The sequence below is a fragment of the Musa acuminata genome, chromosome BXJ2-7 (assembly GCF_036884655.1).
Source record: "Musa acuminata AAA Group cultivar baxijiao chromosome BXJ2-7, Cavendish_Baxijiao_AAA, whole genome shotgun sequence".
Taxonomy (NCBI): domain Eukaryota; kingdom Viridiplantae; phylum Streptophyta; class Magnoliopsida; order Zingiberales; family Musaceae; genus Musa; species Musa acuminata.
Window position 1 is genome coordinate 35,394,373 of NC_088344.1, and position 22,507 is coordinate 35,416,879.

A 22,507-nucleotide genomic window follows, 5' to 3' on the forward strand; every position below is an offset into this window, starting at 1 on the left:
CTTCAAATTGTTTAGGGTTGGAATATTCTCCAGCCCTGAAATATTAACCATCCTAAGCATCTCTTGTATGTTAGAACATAATGAGAATATCTGATAAAGGAATGCGACAAGTGGACAACTTGATGATACATCATGTTGTGACAGATCTCTCGGTCGCCACACATTAGACTAACACAATGGGAAGAGATGACAAAAGAGTATGATAAGTGAACAACATGATGACATATCATAGTATGACAGATCCCTCGGTCTGACATGTTGGGCTAACAAATTGTCCAACGTCAACATCAATGCAACACCATTCGATAGACTCTCACTCATCTCAACACTTAAAGGACCTCCTCATTTAGTTAACATGAGCTAATGCTAGACAACCATAACACACGACTTAATAATATTTGATTATTTTACATAATTATACCACATATCAACACTCCATCTAGCTCTGATGATTATCTAAATTCTGTATAAAAGGTTGTGAGTCCCCTAATCTATTTGCACTAATCTAAATATCAACATACTCGATACATTTATCGAATCGATCGATTGTAAACTTATGGCAAACTCGGATATTAAATTTGGATCGGTTCGTATCAGACCCCATATGCCTTCTTCCGTTCTATCGTTATAGAGTACGAAGAAACAAAAACCAAATCAAGATAAAGAAATATTATCACTACTTAAGTGTTACAGAGGAATAAAACGAAATCTGGAAGCCCAAAAACTACCGTTACATAATCCGATCCGTTGCCTCTCTCTCTCTCTCTGATTCTAGAAGTGTACAAAAGGAAAACGAAATCAAGAAATAAAATATTACCGTTACTTTCCAAGCCGTTGCCTCTCTCTCTCTCGTCTTCGGCATGGCGATCGTCGACTCCGGGTCGCCTCCGATCGGTCCGGATCCGACGGCCTGCACGGTAATGTTTGGCAAGTCCACATACCTCGGCCGATCCCTCGTCTCCGCCCTCATCAAATCCGGCGGCTGGGCCGTCCGGGTCGCTGACACCCTCCCTCCTCCCTCTCTCGGCCCGATCCAGTCAGACCTGCCCGCCTACTTCCACGTCGATGTCGCCGACCGCTCCAGCCTCCGCTCCGCTGTCGCTGGATCCGCTGTTGTCTTCCTCGTCGACCCCCTCCCGCCGTTCCCCTCGCCGCTGGTGGGCGGGGACTTCCCTCGCCTCCACGCTCTCGCCGTCGTCGGCGCCAAGAACGTCGTCGCCGCATGCCGGGAGGCCGGCGTCCTGCGGCTTGTGTACACCGGGTCGGCTGACGTGGTCTTCGACGGGAAGAACGACATCCGCGACGCCGACGAGTCTTTGCCCTACCCTCATAGGGTTTGTCCCTTTGATCCTTTGGAATTTTCTTGATTTCTTTACTATGTAGGGTTTTGGTGGATCTTTTCTGCGATATTCTACCGTTTAGTGGGGTTTGCTGTTCTTGTGCAGTATGAGGATCCCCTGAATGAACTGAGGATGCAAGTGGAGGTATTGGTGTTGAGTGCTAACGGAAGGGATGGCCTGTTGACTTGTGCTTTGCGGTCGGGCAATATTTTTGGGCCAGGGGATCCACATCTAGTGCCTTTTCTGGTGCAGGAAGCTAGATCCAAAAGAGCTAAGGTTTGGATAGTCCGGATTGTTAATTACTTCTCTCAGATTGTAGATTTTTATTTGGTATGAAGATTTTTTGGAATAATTTTTTTAGAATTGAACTGCTAGATTAATATTGTAGGAAAGAAATATGAATTATGTATATCATCACTGGACTGTAGTTGTGCCTCCTTTTATATAACTAATTAAATTGGACATATGTTTCTTTCTTCCTCGATCATGTTTGATCTAACTGAAACAGGCAAATCTTATACCCTCTTGGTAAAAAATTGGCTTTTATAATCTCTCATGTACAGCTGTTCTTATTTTGCATGAAAACTTGGTTTGAGGTAGAATTACACAAAAGTAGTGGGATATGTACCCAATATACATTGATTGAGTGAACACTGATGGAATAGGGCAGCCAGCTGAAACAATCTAGCTACTGAACTCAATTGAAAGGGACTGACCCAAATTTGAATCATGAGTCTATGTTAAAATAAAATATTATACAGAGTATTAATGGTGATTGAAATGCAAACGTTGAACTTTTTTGCAAAACCCACCAACCAGGATCAGGAATAAAATTTTGCATCCTTCCGCATCCTTCAATAAAGGTTTGTTCTTTGAAATGTACTCATCTTTAGATCCACATTCTTTTTTGCCTTTGTTTGTGATTAACTTGATGCTGATAATGGAATTCACAATTTATTTTGATGTCCTATTTGGTAACTCAAGAATGATATGTTCTCTGCTGTCTTATTAATGCTTGGAATTTCCTCTCAGGATGGTTGCTGTGCCATGCAGCACCAACTGGTTACAACTGGACTGCTTTATTTATAACCCAAGACAACACTTCAGATGTTAATGGAAATATATTTTTCAACATATTTCTTATTCCAGCTCAAAATATCTTACAAAATTTCTTATTCCATATTGGTGTTAGTCTAAGAATGTCAAAGGATCAGCATATTGAAGCTTTTCCTGATCCTAGTGCAAGTTTAAATTTAAGTAACCAAACAAGAATGAGCCTGGTTTATAGTGTTCTTTTATATGTGTTAGTTTTTGGTCTAACTTACTGCCATTAACTGAGCTTGAATTGTGACCAAATTCGAGTCTACTGGTTGGCTTCAATTCAGATTTGAGTCAGTTATAGACTTCTTGCTATAAGTTTTTTCACTTGGTTGACAGCTTATCAAACTAAGAAGTGGATCTGCAATTGCTTTAACTCCATCTTTCAACATTCCTTGTAAGTTGACCTCAAGTTTCATTCTAGCAATTTGCTCCATCAAGCGTAGGATGCTCCTTTATATTTTGCTAAGATCTTTAATCTTGTGATTCCTGTCCTACAAAGCAAAACATATGCTAGTAGCTTACAGCTCAATCATTAAACACTTGAGAGTTCATGCCTTCATTGGCAACCATAAGCCATAACAATTTAGGTACCAAAGGTAAAGAAATTATAGGTTTCTATTTGATGCCTAAAATATATGAAAATGGTTGATAAAGTCTATAGACCGGCCACTAAAGCCTAAATTTAAAAGCTAAATCATAGGCAAAATTAACTTATTGATGCTAAATCAAGGTTCGCATTACCAGTTCGTACTAGTGTATCGACCAATCGTCGGTATGGTACGTACCAATGTGTATCGATATACCATATGTCGAGACACTTGGGTGTATCAATGGTATAGTAAACTTACCAAAAATAGCTCCAAAAATATCTAAAAAAATGGATTATGATTTTTAAATTAGAAATAAATATATATTTAGTATAATTTTAGCAAAATAATCTAAATTAGGAAAGAATATTGATATATCTTTTCTGGGCTTTGTGGAGTAAATTTACGATACGTTCCAGACCTTCATTTCGTTAATACTGAATTATATATAAACAAATGATTTGAATTGTTAAATTATTTTTTAAACAACTTAAAGTTTAAGATTCAAATGAATCAAGTAATCAATCGATAGATATACTTGATTCTACCACAAAAAAGAATGATAGGACTTCACGAGCGGTGGATCGGGATCCTTGATCCTATATATCTGTATATCAATTTGATATGTTTGTTAGACTCAATTTTGAAAATGATCCTACAACATAGTATACTGATACATCGTATGCCATTGGTGCATCGATGTGGTGATGGTCGTAGTCTGATCGTAGTGAACTACATGTGTCCGAGGCAGCTCCTAAGGTAAGGACGATTGTGGCATGTATTGATGTGAAGCATGAAGAATATCAGAATTCTACTTTCGTCATTGATCTGTTGTTTCGTATCATAAGATCAACCATTGTACTATTGCTCGGAGAAGTATGACTAACTATTACTGTGCTGTTGTTGATCGTAAGATTCTCCATAATATGACGATTATGAATACGATGAGCTTCGCTCTATGTCTATGTCGTGTAGGCTTGATCACATCTGCTCAAAATCATCTACTACTTTCTCCTTCCCTTTCTATGTATAAACTTGACCAATACCTCATCTAGCTTCATGATCTGAATCTTAGGTGGCATGTGTAAAATATTTCTCTTTGGTCCATGCACCACCCTCAAATTATGTAGATGGGACCATTGACTCCCCGATATCATCGCCATCATCGGTCGAGGCACTGCTGTTCACATCGTTGTCATGTCTCTGGATCGAGCAGGTTGTTGAATGTGATCGATAAGGTGTCTCATCGCTTGACTTGGTTCTTTCCAACGGTGCTGCTGATGTTACTGTTTTCCTCTTTGTCTTTGCCTTTGCACGTTGGGCGAATGATTGTAGCGGAGGAAAGGGTTTAAAAACCCTTACCTATAGTTTAAATGATCAAATTGATTGTTTGAAATAGGGTTGTCAGAGCCCTTGATATGTAATGGTTGAAATCCGACCGTTATCGACCGATATACGTCAGTAACAGTCAGATTTCGACCAATACCGACCAGTGCAGACCCCATATCACTCAATACAAGGTGGTCATGTAACAGGTTCAGTTTTATGGTCTCAGTGCATCGCTTGATCACCAGTACCATTGCAGCCTTTGATCACATCTCTAATAGTAAATTTGAATAGCATTTTGACATCTAATCATGATGGTTGCTAGCTATTTGGCAGACAGATGCAGTTGAATTTGATGCATGAGATGGGCTGAAACAAATTGATCAGGATTTTGCCTTTTAAAACCTGGCATATTTTCTTTTAAAAGTTGCAATAATATGGTGATTATGACAAGCAATATTTAACATATATTTCTTGATCATACATGTGCTATATATAATTCATTCAACCTTTCCATATGGCAGAGATGTGGTTTGCTGAACTAGGGTGCATTCACTGATCTTGGGTGGATGTGCTTGTTAGTGGCACTTTGCGTCAACCTACCGTCTAATCTTAGGATACTTGTTGCTGTAAGTTTGGTAACACGATCTATTCTTTGAATGGTAAGCAAGTGGCAGAAAACACTATTATAGATAATAAACTATGAGGTTGACTTGTGATAGGGCTGTGAATGGCAGTCATAAATAGGTGAATATTTGAGGAGAACAGGAACTTCCATTGTTTGACAAAAAAGTCCATATTTCCTGAGTTCAAATATCTGATAAATCTATTGAAAATGATTAATTGACATAGTCAAGCGAACAAAGTGCCCAAAGAGGTCTATTTAGAGGCGGATCACAAAGATATACATATGATAAAGATGGTCAGGAGACATATAAATGCTTTGTTGTCTTTAAGAAAAGGTTTTGGAAAATTTTGTAAGTTAAGGTTAGAGCTTTTCAGTTTGGTCCTATTTTTAATTTCAATTGACAGTATTCTTCAAGATTCCTATTTCTGTTACATTTGAAACTTCGACCAGGCCAATAAATCTATTTTTTTTAGTTTCATATAGCAGCAAATATTATGAATACAGTTGCAACTCAGTAATCATCTATTTTCTGTTGCAGTTTGTCATTGGAAGTGGTAAAAACATGTGTGATTTAGTTTATGTGGAAAATGTGGTGCATGCCAACGTTTCTGCAGAACATGCTCTTAGTGTGGCTCCAGCTTCTGTTGCTGGAAAGGTATTATTCTCATACTGTAGCATGGTATTTGTCACATGCTGTTTTCTTACATAATTGCTCCTAAAGCTGACATACTATTTTTTGTCACTACTTTATTGCAGCCATTTTTTATTACAAATGACAAACCGGTGAAGCTTTGGGAGTTCATTTCAAACATATTAGAGAATTTGGGATATCGAAGGTAACTTTAGAGGATAGTTGTAAATTTTACTTGTGTTTATTGCATTTCTTTAGACAGTGAAGTGCATAATTTTTAAATGGTTTTGGTTAAGCATGATTGTGCATAGATTCACTCAAAGTCTCAAATATGCATGTTTGGCCCCTTGTTCCCTAATCATATTACTAACAAATCACAATATTTCTTTGTTGTCTTCTATATGATAGTTCATCGTTCAAAGTTCAAACTATTGATAGAGATTCTGTGAATTTTTCTCATCATTCTCATTGTTTTTAATGTTTGAATATTAACTAGTTCTCTGCTGTAGTTGATTGTTTTTCTCATGGCTTTACAGTTTCTAGGATTGTGAATCCATGTTAAAGATGAAGCTTTTAAACTATATGTGATCATCATCCTTCTTGTTTATATATTGAAAATAATTGCTGATTTATTGCCTTATAATTTTCACTTTAATGAGTATAGACTTACCAATATAAAGTTTTAATGGGTCGTTGATGCTCTTCATTTAGAACTGCTTTTATTGGCTACTTAAGGTATTCCAATATTTTGAAATGATTGAGGACTTCTTTCCCAATTGCAAAAGAAAGGGTGAAAAGATAAACATCTAGGGTTGTGAATCCATGTTAAAGATGAAGCTTTTAAACTATATGTGATCATCATCCTTCTTGTTTATACATTGAAAATAATTGCTGATTTATTGCCCTATATTTTTCACTTTAATGAGTATAGACTTACCAATATAAAGTTTTAATGGGTCGTTGATGCTCTTCATTTAGAACTGTTTTTATTGGCTACTTAAAGTGTTCCAATATTTTGAAATGATTGAGGACTTCTTTCCCAATTGCAAAAGAAAGGGTGAAAAGATAAACATTTATGATTCTTTTTTATCTAGGTCTTTAGGTTGCATCTGGGAATACAATTGCATTTTTAATATGTAACTGGAAAAAAGGATTTAAGTGAATGTGCAGTTGTGGAATGCTTTGAATACTTGGTAAACAATAGATAAAAACTATTTTTTAAATATGCATTGGGTAAAAGTTGTTTAGTAAAATTGTATTTGAAAAGTCCATTACATATTTTATAACAAATATACTCTTCTAATATTTTTAAAATTTATTCAAAAGTGAATAATATATTTCATTTAAATTAAAAATAAATAAATAAAATGAATCTATGTAATATTATATATTTTTTAAAATATATACCAAATAAATAGAATCATATAAATAAATATAAAATAACCTTTGAAAATAAATAAATGAAATTTCACCTTATAGAAAATATAAATCATGTTGGTTCTCACCAAATCATTTTGACAATCTTGTAATTTTAGATAATTTTATAGGATACTTTGGAAACCTGAAAAATTACATTAACATTCTCCAAATGCTGAAATGCTAATGCTACTCTGAGGTAGCATCTATATTTGAACATTTCCAATGAAGCATCTAGGTTAGATACGATTTGAAAAAAATTACTTAACACCGATTTACATTTGTGATGTGCATTGAGGGCTCAATCCACATTTCAAATGTGTTCCTAAATGCACCCTTAGACCTTGTCAACTCTTGGTTTTGATGAATAATTTACTCAAGAAAATCTTGTTTGAAGTTTCAATAAATTGCAATTGGTGCATAATAATGATCTCAATGAGACTTATATGTAATGTAAGTTGTGGTAGAAAAAATTTAAATGCATATTAATACTGCCTCATCAAATGGAAAGTACATTAATATGATATATCACTTCTAGTAACAGGAAACAATAGGTGCATATACATTTGTCCATTGTTGTACTTTTGGATAAACATGATGCTTTAACTAGCATCATAGGTTGCAGCAACACACAAGCAAAAAATCTCTTTCAGGTTAGAGGAAAGGGAGGTTACAGTACAAAGAAAGAGAAGAGATACTTCCTCTCAAGTATCCGAATACTGGTCCGGTGGGATGAACCAGTTGGTATATATCCATTCGAACAAGGTCCTATATGGATCTCTACAATCAGTATTTCATTTCTTTATCTTTTTTGTATCAGTACAAGCCAGTATATCACCTGATATATCATCATTATTCTCATCAGACTAGTTACCGAAATTGGTATCAAATTGAAATTTAAAACCTTGCTTCCTCTTAATATTGTTTCATTATCTTTCTTTTGTCTATGTACATTCTTCTCTCTTCACTGTCATTCACTGACCTCAGCTCTCTCCATCTGTTGATCATTAATGATCCACATCCAAAACCAACACAATTTGTAGATACAAAGCGATCTACCTTAGAGGTGAATAAAAAAAATGAAAACAAGTCATTCATTTTTTCCCTTGTTGACTTCATTTCCAACTCCACATTTATCTCAAGCATAAATTGATGAGTGTCATCAGCAAAGATTCTGACAAACTTATACAACCTTTTAATCCTACTTCTAGTGAGAATTAATATGCAATTTTGATATAATATTTAGATTCTGACAACCAAGTTCTTTGAGGATAAAGCTTGGGATGATGTTAAGGTTGCTTCATTGCGACCTATGTCACCATGGTTCTGGTTAGGGAAACAACTACTTTGCTTACATTGACTTCTCTAGACCCTGATGGGAGCCATATGCACTGGGTTCAGCTTCTTTTCAAATGACCGTCCTATGCTTTGGGACTTCTTCTCTGCCACGACTTTCATTATATGATTTGTGGCCTTTAGTAAGGTACATTGAACACACCGGTGGCACAAAATGGACTCATTCAACCAGGTTATCATGGCTTGGATGTTTAAGAAGATTATAATATCATTAGGGTTATTATATATGTTCGATCACATGTTGGTAGGACACTATGAGTTTGCAATTAAATTAATGGTTTAGATTTAGATTTTTCTTAATGTTTATGGTCAATGTGCCATTATACATTGAACACACCGGTGGCACAAAATGGACTCATTCAACCAGGTTATCATGGCTTGGATGTTTAAGAAGATTATAATATCATTAGGGTTATTATATATGTTCGATCACATGTTGGTAGGACACTATGAGTTTGCAATTAAATTAATGGTTTAGATTTAGATTTTTCTTAATGTTTATGGTCAATGTGCCATTATACATTAGTCAAGAAGTAATTTTCAAGAGACAAAACTTGATCCTGCAGAGGATTTTTGTTTTTGTTTTTTGTTCTTTTCTTATATATTATTTTTTTATTATACAATTTTCCTTTGTATCTCAATCTCCTTGGTTATTTCATTGATACTTGATATTGATACTTTATATGCTGCCTAAATTTCAAACAACTCATATTGTTTAACTGGTATAGCAGACTTATCCAGATCTCATGTCCACTCTTTTGGGTCATGTCAGTTGTCTAATATATTTCTGAATTTGAAATATAACATTTTGTTGAACACATAAATTATTTGATAGAATATTGTGAATACCAAGTGAGACAAGCAAAGCTTTTGGTTTTGAAGGTTCCTATGAATCCATCTTGTAGAATTTTGCATTCTCTTCATATCCTGTCAAATATGGAATGTTTTCATTTTTGAATTATGAAATCTTTTCAAAGGTAATTTGTAAAGCTTCCACTTGATCTAGATATTTCTATTTTCTGCTCAAATAATTCTTTTAATTTTAATTTCTTAAGTTGAATTTCATTCTCTTTCAAGGAGTTGATGATGTATGAAAAATTTCAGGCCTAGTATACATCTTCCTATCAACCTTGCTATGATAGTTATCTTGCTTGCGAAGCTGGCCGGTGACAAGTTGAGAGTTTGTAGATTGTCCAATTCAGTTTTTTCACCTTCCACTGTTTATTCCCTCTCATGCTCAAGGACTTTTGATTGTTCTAAAGCTAAGACACTACTTGGTTACTCACCAATTGTGTCATTTCAGGTAATTGCCTATATTGTTGCTATCTTAAACATTGATGTTGTGATTTATTTCCATTGGCATAGTTCACTGATGTACATAGAAATTAGCTATCAGTGAAACTAACCCTCCTGCTATAAGAATTGCTGTAAATAAAGAGAAAAACGAAGAAATTCTGGAAGAATTTATGTAAATATGTTTAATTTTTATTTCTGGAATCAGACTTTTTAAAATAAAATGCAAATTAGGTGCTCAGAGGAAGGAAGGAATTTCTTGGCTGGGTAACAGCACTGAAACTATACAGGTGCTGAAAGATGGGTCACATTTTCATTTTCCTTCTATCTTTCAAAATTTTAGAAGTAAAAGCTCTGTTCGAAATCTTTCATATTCTTTAAAAGAGTCAAACAAAGTAAACATTACTAAATATGTTTTTACCTCCATTTCCTAGCAGTAATTACATTTATAGCTCAAAATGGAACTAATGTCCTAAGTTTTTGCTGTTAGCTGTAGAAGCTATCATGGTCGTTTAACAAGCTTGACAATCCTGACATAACATCCCATTTGCTGTTTCTACATCATTGTTGTTGATATCATTACTCATTATGCAAGAAAGGTTTTGGAGCTTAGGACAGTGTGCAGACAAGTTTACTGGAATTTGCTCGAAGTGTAACCACAGGGAACTTATGATACTAGTAATAGTAATAATGAACTATCAAAACATCAAATGGAAACCTGGATTTCAAAAATATGCAAAGAGTAATTATGTCTTACCTTTGTCTATTATATATTGCATGAAACCTGTTCCACTCATCTTGTGTGACTGCAGTTCTTATTCTGAATGGTGACAGGAAGGCATTGAGTTAACTGTGGAATCATTCTCACAATTGGCAAAAGGCTCAGGCCATGCACTAGAGCGAGATTGGACCATCACATCAAAGGCGGATAGAATGTTAGGCAGTGGAGTAGGTTGTTTCAGCAACTTCATCTAACTTTTTCATTTTAAATTTGCCTTGTATAGTTTAGGCCAAGATAGGAGCATACAGTCATGTATGCTTGGATCTAACAGTAATCCATTTCTCTTATGCTTTGTGTAATGATTTATCACCCTCTTTTAGTTGCATTGCTGCTTCTTTTGATTTATTTCTGCTTATATACTTTCAATATTGAAATTTGGAACTCATATTTTATGCAGTTGCTGACATACTTCTGTGGAGAGATGAAAAGAAAACTTTTGCTTTGGTACTTTCATCATTTGTGCTCTTCTATTGGTTCTTCCTTTCTGGAAGAACTTTTGTTACATCTGGTGCTAAAATCCTGATGGTGATTTGTCTCTCGCTTTTTATCCAAGGAATTCTACCTACAAAAATGTAAGTATCATACTGTATTGCATGACACTGAGCACTACAGTTATTTAATATTACATTTCATTTTTTAACTAAATATGAGGTATATAATTTTGTGATGGTAAACTTAGTGTACCAAGTATCAGAGTGTTGTGTTTAACTTCGAACATGAGCAATATTATTTCTACTTTACTGCCAAGTACTAGTAAATAATGTATTCAAAAGCATGATTACTTGTGTTCAAAAGATTGAGGTTGGATTGCAAACTCAAGTAAGATTGAGGTTAACCATTTTCTCTTTTTCGTTCGTTGACATTCACATCCTCATTCAAGATCATTTCTTACAGGTTTGGTTCAAATATCGAGAAGATACCTCCCTCTTGCTTTGAAATCTCAGAATCAACCATGAGAGATGCTTTTTTTGCTCTGGCATCTTTATGGAACGAAGGCATTTCAACAATGAAGTTACTAGCCCAAGGTGATGACTGGAGTATCTTCTTCAAGGTTAGACACATTACTGAGATCCTTTGACATGTTCCTGGAATGAGCTACTTTCACATGCAAGATTGTACGTAAATATATATTGGTTTTACACAAGTATAGATATATTTTACAAAAACACAGCTCTTCAAGGGCACTATAAGATCAACTGTCCTAGGTGTAGCATGACTCCAAGTATGCATGGTAGCCATGCAATTTGAAGTTCTCAAACATCCAAATTAAATCAAGCTCCTTGTTCTTCCAGCTTGTGACCTGTCTGAGTTCATGAAACAAACCTTTAAAATGTTTCAATTTTTATCAGTAGCTTTTTGGTTTCTCAGATCTACATATGTGCATATGAGCTTCATTTCTACAGATGCAACCTACAACCTTGGTGCCTGTGTTGCCAAACATATTGAGCATACTCTATTCTTGATGTTCTTTAAGTCTGACCTTTTTTCAAGTGCTGGTTGAAGACTCATACCACTCCCTGGCCATGCTGGTACACATCCCCATATGCAGGACGTGAGAAAGAGGGGGAGAGAAGAGGGGAGGAGAGGAGGAAGTGGATAAGATGGTCCGACATTGCTGTGGTTGCGCCATGTCAGAAGCATCTTCCCTGAGAACCTTTTTCTTAATTTTTTTACCATCTAAAGACCTGTTTTTGACATCTGTAAACAGTTGTCAACAATTGTTCTCAGCTATCCAATAAAAAAAAAATAAAGAACCCCATTTTGACTAGGGCGAAATCGCCTCCAGTCACTTACCACCCTGATCTAAATCTTCTTTGTTTGCTCTGTTGCTGGCACCTGCCTCATCTGTCTATTTTCATCTGCTCTTCTGCAACAACATAATCCAAATATATAGGAGGAAAATGCTGATAAAAAAAATAAAAAAAATAACGAACCCCATTTTGACCGGGGCCAAATCGCCTCCACTCACCTACCATTCTGATCTATCTTCTTAGTTTGCTCTGTTGCTGGCACCTGCTTCATCTGCCTATTTTCATCTGCTTTTCAACCACATAATCCAAATATATAGGAGGCAAATGCTGATCATGATGATTTGCAATCATACATTATGACTCCAATGACCATTTTTTTTGGAACAGTGATAAATAACACTTGAAATTTCTTGACTCACATGTGCAACCCATAAAAAATGTTGAACTTTTTTAACCCGCCTCCATGATTTAAACACCAATTTGTTAGCTACTTAACTCTGTGCACCATCACAGCAACTTAACTGATCATCATTCTAGTTAACTCACACTTGTATTTTCTATTGTATCAGTTGGTAATTTCTTGTTAAACAAACAGTTGAGAATGAGTTTTTGGTGTAAATTTCACTTGATGCAGATCTTGTGACTTAATAACTACTTAATTGATGCAGGCAGCAGGTTGTCTCTATTTAGTCAAGTTGTTGCTGCATATTCCTATCTCAGTATTGGTTGGCCTTGGTAAAGAACCAACTCAACACTTCCACTATAATCTTGGTACAGTAAATTTTCTTTCATGCTAATGTTTGTCTTCCCATCCATTGCAGGATTGGCATCTCTGTTTACTGTCTTCATTGTATATGAACAATGTGAGGAGGAAGTTGACGATCTAAAAAAAGCAGCTGTTGTTGGACTTGAAAAATTAAAGGAACCATTGATTGCCAGACTTCCAAAGTTCTTGATAAATAATTCCTGATAAAGAAAACAGTGGTCAGGATAAGAATCAGGCCTTCAATAAATTATGTTAAGGCTTGATGTTTTCCTCATCCTAAGCAATCAGCTCTTGTTTCTTCGGAGTCACAACAAATACCGTACCAAAAGATGTGACTTGCTGTTTAACAAGGTATTATGGATTTAGAAGTCATTTTCTCTTCACATCATGTATGTCGAGTTTACACGCTCAGTTAGCTTCCATATGTTGCCATCTGTCAGTCAAAATGAGAGAGAGTGTTCATCTTTATATGGGTGTGATGGAAGAGTAGTCGCTTGAGATCTCATCTATGTAAAACTTGATTGATCTTAACACTGTCTACAGATTGCTTCGAGTGATCAGAGTTAAAATACGAGTACATGAAATGAAAGCATGATGTTTTTCTTGATTCTAATGTCCTCTGCCTTTAGGAAACATGTGTCATCATAGGCTTTAATACATGTCTTTATGTACCAAGTGCTTGTGTGCTTTTCTCATGATGCTCGAGTTTAATAAGGCAAGACGAAGTCTCTGCTTGCTTTGGTATCAATGTAATCGCAGCCACAAACAGAAAGTCGTTTTGTTGCGACTTGTTATCTTATCTACTATTACCAACGGGTCCTCGTCACCTTTCACCTGTTTGCGCGGCTGTGAACAATAGTCTAAGAGACATAATTGGAGCTTGTCTTTTCTTTATCATCCACGTGGACAAAACAAGAAAATTGAGGTAGGTATAGGCTTGTCTCCTCCGTTCCGAGGCCAGGTATAAAAGTTAATCCTCAGCATTATGCTAGAGGATACTCTTTTTCGTAAAGAAGCCTAAACCCCCAAAAGGATCTCAGACTAACTTGAGTGTCGAAGGGATTATGTCAGAAAACTTTTCCTGATATTAGTCTTGGTGCAAGTGCCACCTTGGAGTCACTCAAGAACCACTTGGGAACTACCTCAAAACTACTTAAGAACCACTTCGGAACCATACAAGATTGCCATCGAGGTCACGTCGAATGCTCTTACGCCCTTAGACTCAGACCATGTCGGGTCAACTCCGACATCAATGATGAATTCCCCTAACATTTTGGCACTAGAGAGAGGGCTTTGATGTCATATAAATGTCCATCCATCAATCCTCTCAATGAACATTCCAACAAAGAGGTCATGCCTCCGACCAACAGTACTTTTACTTAAGGGGGACAATCTTTGTCCTTCCCTCACGTTGACCACTTCAATATAAACGTCGATGTGGTACTGACATCTATTCAATGACTTAAGCATCTCGCCCTTGAGAATAAATTCAAACAACTTGCTCATCCTCATCGAGGTGTTCCTAAACCTCACTTATCAAGTGTAGGCACTTGCAGGCATGCATTAGGAATGAGTCGGCACCAAGGGGGGTGGGGGGGTGTGAATTAGTGCAGCGGTAAAAACGTTGGCTCTGAAAATTTTGTTTCGTACGATAAAACCGATTTCAGAAGATGTTTACTTGAAAGTGTATTTGTAAACGTATTGAAAGCAATAAGCAAGTAAGGAGGTTTGCAGTAAGATAAATTGCACAAAAGAAAAGGCAAACCAGATTTTTATAGTGGTTCGGTCATCGTGACCTACATCCACTCCGCCGATTCCTCTTCCATCGAGGCCATCGGCATCTACTATCGGTCTTCCTTCAATAGGCGAAAACCAACTACCTTTTACAGCTCTTTCTCCTTTTACCAAGTTTAGGAGATAATCCTTACACCCCCACTTATGCCCAGGAACGGTACCACTACCGTTCCTGGGCGGTACTACCGCCGTTAGATCTGCCACTGAGCGGTACCATCGCCCAGAATTCCTAGGGTGTTGTTCCCCAAGTGGTGCCACCGCCGGCCATAGCGGTGCCACCGTTGGCTAGGCTTTCAGCATCCTAGTTGGGCCTTGAATCCGACCCAGACCAGCTCAACTTCGGGCCTAATTGGCCCCTTACAGAGTTGATGGGATTATCTCCCAATTCCAACTCTAATTATGTGCTAACTACGATTCCTAAGACATATTTTAAGTAAAATAAGTCCGGTTTCTTTCGGCGAGCTTCCGGCAAACTTCCGACGATCTCTCGGCAATGTTCCGGTGGACTCTCGGCAAGCTCCTGGACTTCACGACGATCTTCTTGGTGAGTTCTGACAAACCTTTTTGGCAAGCTCCAGGATTTCTCAGTCAATTCCTGCAGAACTTCCGATAAACGTCCGGACTTTCGACGAACTCTCGAACTCCCAACGAAATCGCGTTTTTAACTCCGAGACTTCATTTTGCTTTATGCCTTGCTATCGTAGTTAATCCTGCACATATAAAAACATACTTCGATCTAGACAATTATTACTAAGCATGAATCATGTTGTCCGACATGTCATTGGTCCATCGATGCTTCGTCCAATTCTTTGGCGCATCGTCCTCTCTTGCGGCCTATTGCCCAATCGGCCAGTTGACCTCCGCAACTCCGATATCCTTGGCACAATATCCGCTCTTCTTGGCCCGATGCCCGAATCCATGGCCTGAAGCCTTCTGTCGATACGTCGACCGATCCTCCGACCTGACGTCCAATCTTCTGACACGTTTTTCCTCCGACCTAACATGATTCTTCCTGCTTTAAGTATCTCTCCCTGATCGAAGCATCCTGCGTCACTTAAAATGTAGATCAAATCATAAATACTATCAATTGGTTTCATCATCAAAATCTGAGATTCAACAGCATGATGTAGGCTATTGCCCCACTCTTGCTGCTAACTTAACAAGCAACACCACTATCTTAGCTATAATCGACACCTCAACCACCATTGCCACCGGCACCTATCAAAAACCTCCTAACCGATATGGTTCTAGCTTTTTAGGATCCCCCGAGCCTTCTAGGGCCCCAACTAAAGGAGCACCCAACTCCCCAACGGTGGAGGTCAGTGCATCATCGCACCACTACCTTCCCCTGCCCGAGTCCAAGACTTAATCGACGGATTCGATGGATGACTCCCTAAGGATCAAACTGTGCGAAATAGACTAATGCCTAGATGAGATACGATGGGAATTCCAATAGTCCAAGGGGGAGAACCCAATCAATCCCACCTGGGGTTGCTCCCCATTCACCTAGAGCATTTGAGAAGAATTAATTTTAACTAACTTCTGCCTTCTATTATTGGAAGTCTTTGATGGCAGTGCCAACCCAATTGAGCACACTACTGCCTTCTGTGCCCAAATGTCTCTCAACAACACTTCAGACGCTTTGATGTGCTATGCATTCTTGATGATGTTGAGGGTCTCGGTGTGGGAGTGGTACACTTGTCTAAAGACACTCTAAGTTGGCTCATTCACTCAGCTTGTAAAGGAGTTTAAACTTTACTTCCTTAGTAATGTGCGCCCAAGGTCATCGACAATGATGCTGCTTGGGCTCAAGCAAGGGGAGGAAAAGACACTCCCTAATTTCGTCGCTTGGTTCACCAACGAGCTCCGAGATATGCAGGAGGCTCATTCGTCACTCGTGATTTAAGCCTTCATAATAGGGCTTAGGCCCTTTTGCCTTTTCTGATCATTAGTGGAGAGGCCACTGATGAGCATACCCCAAGTCTTCTAGAGAGCCAATCAATATATAACTGTTGAGGCGATGGTCTCAAGCAAGTATGAGGAGACGTACAAAAGACTGCGATAAGAGCGACCACTATTGACTCTAGCCCCAAGACCACCTCGACGAGAAAAGCAAGAATGACCTGAGCCACATCATCGGAGACCCATGCTAATCCCCCTTGACATGAAGAGAACACAAGTCTTCTTACAAATAAAGGAAAAAGGGTTCTTAAATGATCCTCAACCAACAAGGATACCATTGGAAAGGAGGGACAAATCCAAATATTTCCATTTCCACTGTGACTATGACCACGACACAGAAGACTATCATAATTTGAAGGAATAAATCGAGAAGCTCATTTGTTGGGGGCACCTCGAGAGATTCATCCGGATGTCTTGGGAACCCTCTCCTTGACCATAGGGCTGAGTAGAAAGATAGATCGACGTCATCGTCGGTGGACCTACCTCAAGAGGTAACAACACCTCGAGCCGCAAAACATATGCCCAAGCCACCATCATAAAGCATTCGAGGAAGGAAATAATCTTCATGGAAGAAGAGACGGAGTACCTCGACCCAAACCATGATGGCATCCTAGTAGTTTCAGTAAAGATGACTAACGCTCGAGTGAAGAGAGTCATAATCATCACAGGTAGCTCCACCGATATAATTTACTTTGATACTTTTCAAAGATTGGGGCTCTCCGCTAATGATGTTATTCCCATGACTCCATTGATGGGGTTCATAGGTGACTCATCTACTCCCTCATGACCATGAGCCTACACGTTACGTTCGGCAATAAACCTTACTCTAAGACGGTAATGACCAAATTTACGGTGGTCAACATCCCCTCAGCGTACAATACAATCATAGGTCGACTCACACTCAACAGGTTGAGGGCTGCGGTATCAACCTATCATATGGTGATGAAGTTCCTAATAAGAATCGATGTTAAGGAGTTGAGGAGTGATCCGAAGGAGTCCCGCTAGTGTTATCTGATGGTTGTCTCCTTGCTGAAGAAGGCCTGGCCCGAGGCACCATTGTTGGACCCTTAAGATTTCACAAAGCCCCTCTCACATCCAAAGCCAGTGGAGTTGATGATCGAGGAACCTATAGACAAGGCCCGTCTTAATCAGGTCGTTAAAGTCAAGGTGACACTCCCGGAGGAGAAGCGAGTGCAAGTTGTCAATTTCCTCAAAGAAAATGCCAAGGTGTTAGCTTGGTCACTAAGAGATATACTAGGAATAGACCTCGATATAGCTCAATACCACCTGAACATCTCTCCCAAAGTCCGATCTATAAAGTAAAAACCTTGCAAGTTTGCCCCAAGTGTCAGCAAGCGATTAGTAACGAAATGGGCATGAGTAGAGTTTCTTGCCGAAGTACAGTAACTCCAATGGCTTGCCAATGTTGTATTGGTTAAAAAATCTAAAAGAAAGATAAATCCGTTATGACAGGGCACGGGGCTAAAGGCGCTAGAGGCATGTGAGTCGTGAAACCTGACCCACGCCAAGATAAATCTACTACAGTAGAGATGCAAGGCCAAATGTACTCGAGGTGTATGAGTCAGGAAACTTGGCCTGCCGTTAAAATAAATCTGTTACGGTGGAGGCAAAGGGCCAAACATGCTTGAGGCATGTGAGTCGAGAATCCCGACTATACAGATAAATTTGCTATGATGAAGGTGTAGGGCCAAACATGTGAGAGGAATGTGAGTTGAGAAACTTGACCCATGCCAAGATACACTCGCTATGGTGGAGACTCAGGGCCAAATGTGACCGAGGCATGTGAGTTAGGAAACTTGACCCACGCCAAGATAAATATGTTATAGTAGAGGAGCGGGGCCAAAGGTGCCCGAGTCATGTGAGTAAGGAAACTTGACTCGCACCAAGATAAATATACTACGGTGGAGACATAAGGCTAAACGTGCTCGAAGCTTGTAAGTCAAGAAACACGACCTACACCAAGATAAATCAGTTATAATGAAGAGGGCCAAACACGCCCAAGGCATGTGAGTTGGGAAACTCGACCCGCACCATAATAAATCCACTATGGTGGAGACATGGGGCCAAACGTGCTCGAGGAGTGTGAATCGGGAAACCAGAATTACGCTAGGATAAATTTGCTATGACGGAGGCGTAGGGCCAAATGCGTTCGAGGCATGTGAGTTAAGAAACCCGATCGACATTAAGACAAATCAGCTACGGTAGAGACACAAGGCCAAACGTGCCTAAGGCATATGAGTTGATGAACCTAACCCGCACCAAGATAAATCTGCTATGGTGGAGTCATGGAGCTAAACATGCCCAAGGTTTGTTAGTCGGGAAACCCGACCTACGCCAAGATAAATTTGCTATAATGCAAGAACGGGGCCAAACATGCCTAAGGCATGGCATGTGAATTAGGAAACTCGACTCACGCTAAGATAAATCCGCTATGGCAGAGCTGCACGACTAAATACGCATGAAGCGTGTGAGTCAGGAAAACCAACCTGTGCCAAAATAAATCTGCTTCAACGAAGGCATACGGCCAAACGCGCTTAAGCTATGTGAGTCGAGAAACCCAACCTGTGCTAAGATAAATTCACTATAACGGAGGTGCCAGGTCAAATGTGCTTGAGACGTGTGAGTCACGAAACTTGACTTGCGCTAAAATAAATCTACTATGGCGGAGTCGTAGGGCCAAACACACCTAAAGTGTGTGAATCAGGAAACCCGACCCATGCTAAGAGATATCTGCTATGGTGGAAGTGCAGAGCCAAATGGTCCCGAGGCATATGAGTCAGAAAATCTGACCCGCATTAAGATAAATCAGTTACGACGGAGGCGCGGGGCCAAATGTGCCCAAGGCGTGTGAGTCGAGAAACCTGACCTATACCAAGATAAATTTGCTAAAACGAAGGCGCAGGACCAGACGTGCTGGAGACATGTGAGTTAAGAAACCCAAACCTCGCCAAAATAAATTCGCTATGGCAGAGATACGGGGCCAAACGTGACTAAGGCATGTGAGTTAGGAAACTCGACTCACGCCAAAATAAATACACTATAGTGGAGAAGCGGGGCCAAAGGTACTCAAGGTGCGTGAGTCAAGAAACTCAACTTGTATCAAGATAAATCTGCTACAACAGAGACATAGGGCCAAACGTGCCCGAGGCATGTGAGTCGAGAAAATCGACACCATGATAAATCCATTACAATGAAGGCATGGGACCAAACATACTCGAGGAGTGTGAATCGGGAAACTTGACCTGTGCCTAGATAAATTTGCTACAATGGAGGTGTAGGGCTAAATACATCCGAGATATATGAGTCAGGAAATCCGACCTGTGCCAAGACAAATCAACTACGGCAGAGGCGCAAGGCCAAATGCGCCAAAGGCATATAAGTTGGGGAACCTAACTCGCACTAAGATAAATCTACTATAGCGAAGTCACGGAGCCAAATGTGCCCGAGGTGTGTTAATCGGGAAACTCGACCTACGCTAAGATAAATCTACTACGATAGATGCACAGGGCCAAACATGCCCAAAGGGTGTGAGTTGGGAAACCACAACCGCGCCAAGATAAATATGCTCCGACAAAGGTGTAGGGCTAAACACGCCTGAGGCATGTGAATCGGGAAACTCAAGTCGTGCCAAGATAAATCCACTATAACATAAGTGTTGAGCCAAATACGCTCAAGGTGTGTGAATTGAAAAACTCGACCTGCGCCAAGATAAATATGATATGGTAGAGGCACGGGGTCAAATGATCCCCAGATGTGTGAGTCAAAAAATCTAACCTATACTCAAATAAATTCGTTACAATGGAGATGCTAGGGTCAAACGTGCTAGAGGCATAGGGCGAAAGATGTCCCAAGCATATGAGTCGAGAAACCCAACCCGCACCAAGATAGTTCTGCTATGGTGGAGGCGCACAACCAAACGTGGCCAAGGCATGTGAGTCAAAAAACCTAAACATGCTCGAGGCATGTGAGTCAGGAAACCTAACCAATACTGAGATGAATCTGCTATGGCGAAGGTGTAAGGCTTCGTGTTCTCAAGGTGTATGAGTCAAGAAACTCGATCCGCACCAAGATAAATCACTTACGGCGGAGGCGTAAGGCCAAATGTGCCAAATGTGTGTGAGTCGAGAAACCTGACCCCCCATTAAGATAAATCTGTTATAGTGGAGGCACAGGCCAAACATACCTGAGGCATATGAGTTGGGAAACCCAACCAACGCTAAGATAAATCCACTATGATGAAGGCACATGGCCAAACATGCACGAGTCATGTGAGTTAAGAAAACTGACCCGTGCTACGATAAATCCGCTTTAGCAAATGCACAGGGCCAAATATACTTGAGATATGTGAGTCGTGAAACTCTACTTGCACTAAGGAAAATTCACTATGATAAAGGTGCCTAGCCAAATGTGCTTGAGACATGTGAGTCAGGAAACCCAACTCATGCTAAAATAAATCCACTATGGTCGAGACACAAGACCAAATGCACCTAAAGCGTGTAAGTCGGGAGACTCGACCCATGATAAGAGATATCCGCTATGGTGAAAGTGCAGAGACAAATAGGCACATGGCATGTGAGTCAAAAACCTAACATTGCATCAAGATCAATCAGTTATGGTGGAGGCGCAGGGCTAAACATGCCCAAGGCATGTGAGTCGAAAAACCTAATTGTACTAAGATAAATCCACTATAACAAAGACGTGAGGCCAAACATGCTCGAGGCATGTGAGTCGGGAAACCCGACCCTCGCCAAGATAAATCCGCTATTGTGGAGGTGCAAGGCCAAACTCGCCTAAAGCATATCAATCGAAAATCCTGACCTGAACCAAGATAAATTTGTTACAGCGGAGGCATTGGGCCAAACACGCCTAAAATGTGTGAGTTGGAAAACCCGACCCGACCCATACCAAGATAAATTAGTTACAACGGAGGCACTAGGCCAAACATACATACGATGTATAAGTCAGGAAACCCAACCTCGCATTAAGATAAATCTGTCACAATAGAAGCGTGGGCCAGACATGCCCAAGGCATGAGTCAAAAAACTCGACCTACGCTAAGATAAATTTGTTATGATGAAGATGTAGTACCAAATATGTCTAAGATGTGTGAGTCAAGAAACCCAACCCATGCCATGATAAATCAATTAGGTAGAGGCAAAGTGCCACATGCACCTAAGGCATATAGGTCAAAAAACCTGACCCATACGGAGATAAATTTGCTACGACCGAAATGTAAGGCGAAATGCGCCCGAGACATATGAGCAAGGAAACTTGACCCCCACCAAGATAAATATGTTATAACAAAGATACAAGACCAAACGTGCATAAGATATGAGTCGAAAAACCCAACCTGTACCAAGATAAATCAACTATGACAGGAGTAAACATGCCCAAAACATATGAATTGAAAAACCTAACCCGTACCAAAATAAATCCGATGTGATAAAGGCACAAGGTCAAACGCCCCTAAAGTGTGAGTCGAGAAACCCAATCTACACTAAAAATAAATCCGCTACAATAAAAGCGTAAAGTCAAACATGCTCGAAGTGTGTAATTCGAAAAACCCGACCCACATCAAAATAAATCCGCTACGACGAAAACGTGATACTAAATACGCTCGATGTGTATGAGTCAAGAAACTCGACCCACACCAAGATAAATCCGTTATGCTTAAGATACAAGGACAAACATGCCCGAGGCATATATGTTGAGAAACTCGACTTGCGTCAAGATAAATCTGCTACGACGAAGGCG

At 39.4% G+C, this 22,507-nt stretch overlaps 1 protein-coding gene across 1 annotated transcript; it reads left to right on the plus strand.

The window, feature by feature from the left end:
- The first annotated feature begins 812 nt into the window (after nucleotides 1–812).
- LOC103992669 (3beta-hydroxysteroid-dehydrogenase/decarboxylase) lies at nucleotides 813–13,589 on the plus strand. Its single transcript, XM_009412467.3, has 10 exons — nucleotides 813–1,334; nucleotides 1,446–1,616; nucleotides 5,521–5,637; nucleotides 5,739–5,818; nucleotides 9,490–9,688; nucleotides 10,513–10,630; nucleotides 10,857–11,031; nucleotides 11,354–11,510; nucleotides 12,879–12,945; nucleotides 13,032–13,589. The coding sequence occupies exons 1-10, from the start codon at nucleotides 861–863 to the stop codon at nucleotides 13,178–13,180; spliced, it is 1,707 nt and encodes a 568-aa protein (XP_009410742.2). The 5' UTR covers nucleotides 813–860; the 3' UTR covers nucleotides 13,181–13,589.
- The last annotated feature ends 8,918 nt before the right edge of the window (nucleotides 13,590–22,507 follow it).

Coding starts and splice junctions, on each gene's coding strand:
- LOC103992669 (XM_009412467.3), top strand. CDS start 861: ATGGCGATCGTCGACTCCGGGTCGCCTCCGATCGGTCCGGATCCGACG. Junction 9,689..10,512: donor CACCAATTGTGTCATTTCAG/GTAATTGCCTAT, acceptor GAATGGTGACAG/GAAGGCATTGAGTTAACTGT. Junction 12,946..13,031: donor CTCAGTATTGGTTGGCCTTG/GTAAAGAACCAA, acceptor CATCCATTGCAG/GATTGGCATCTCTGTTTACT.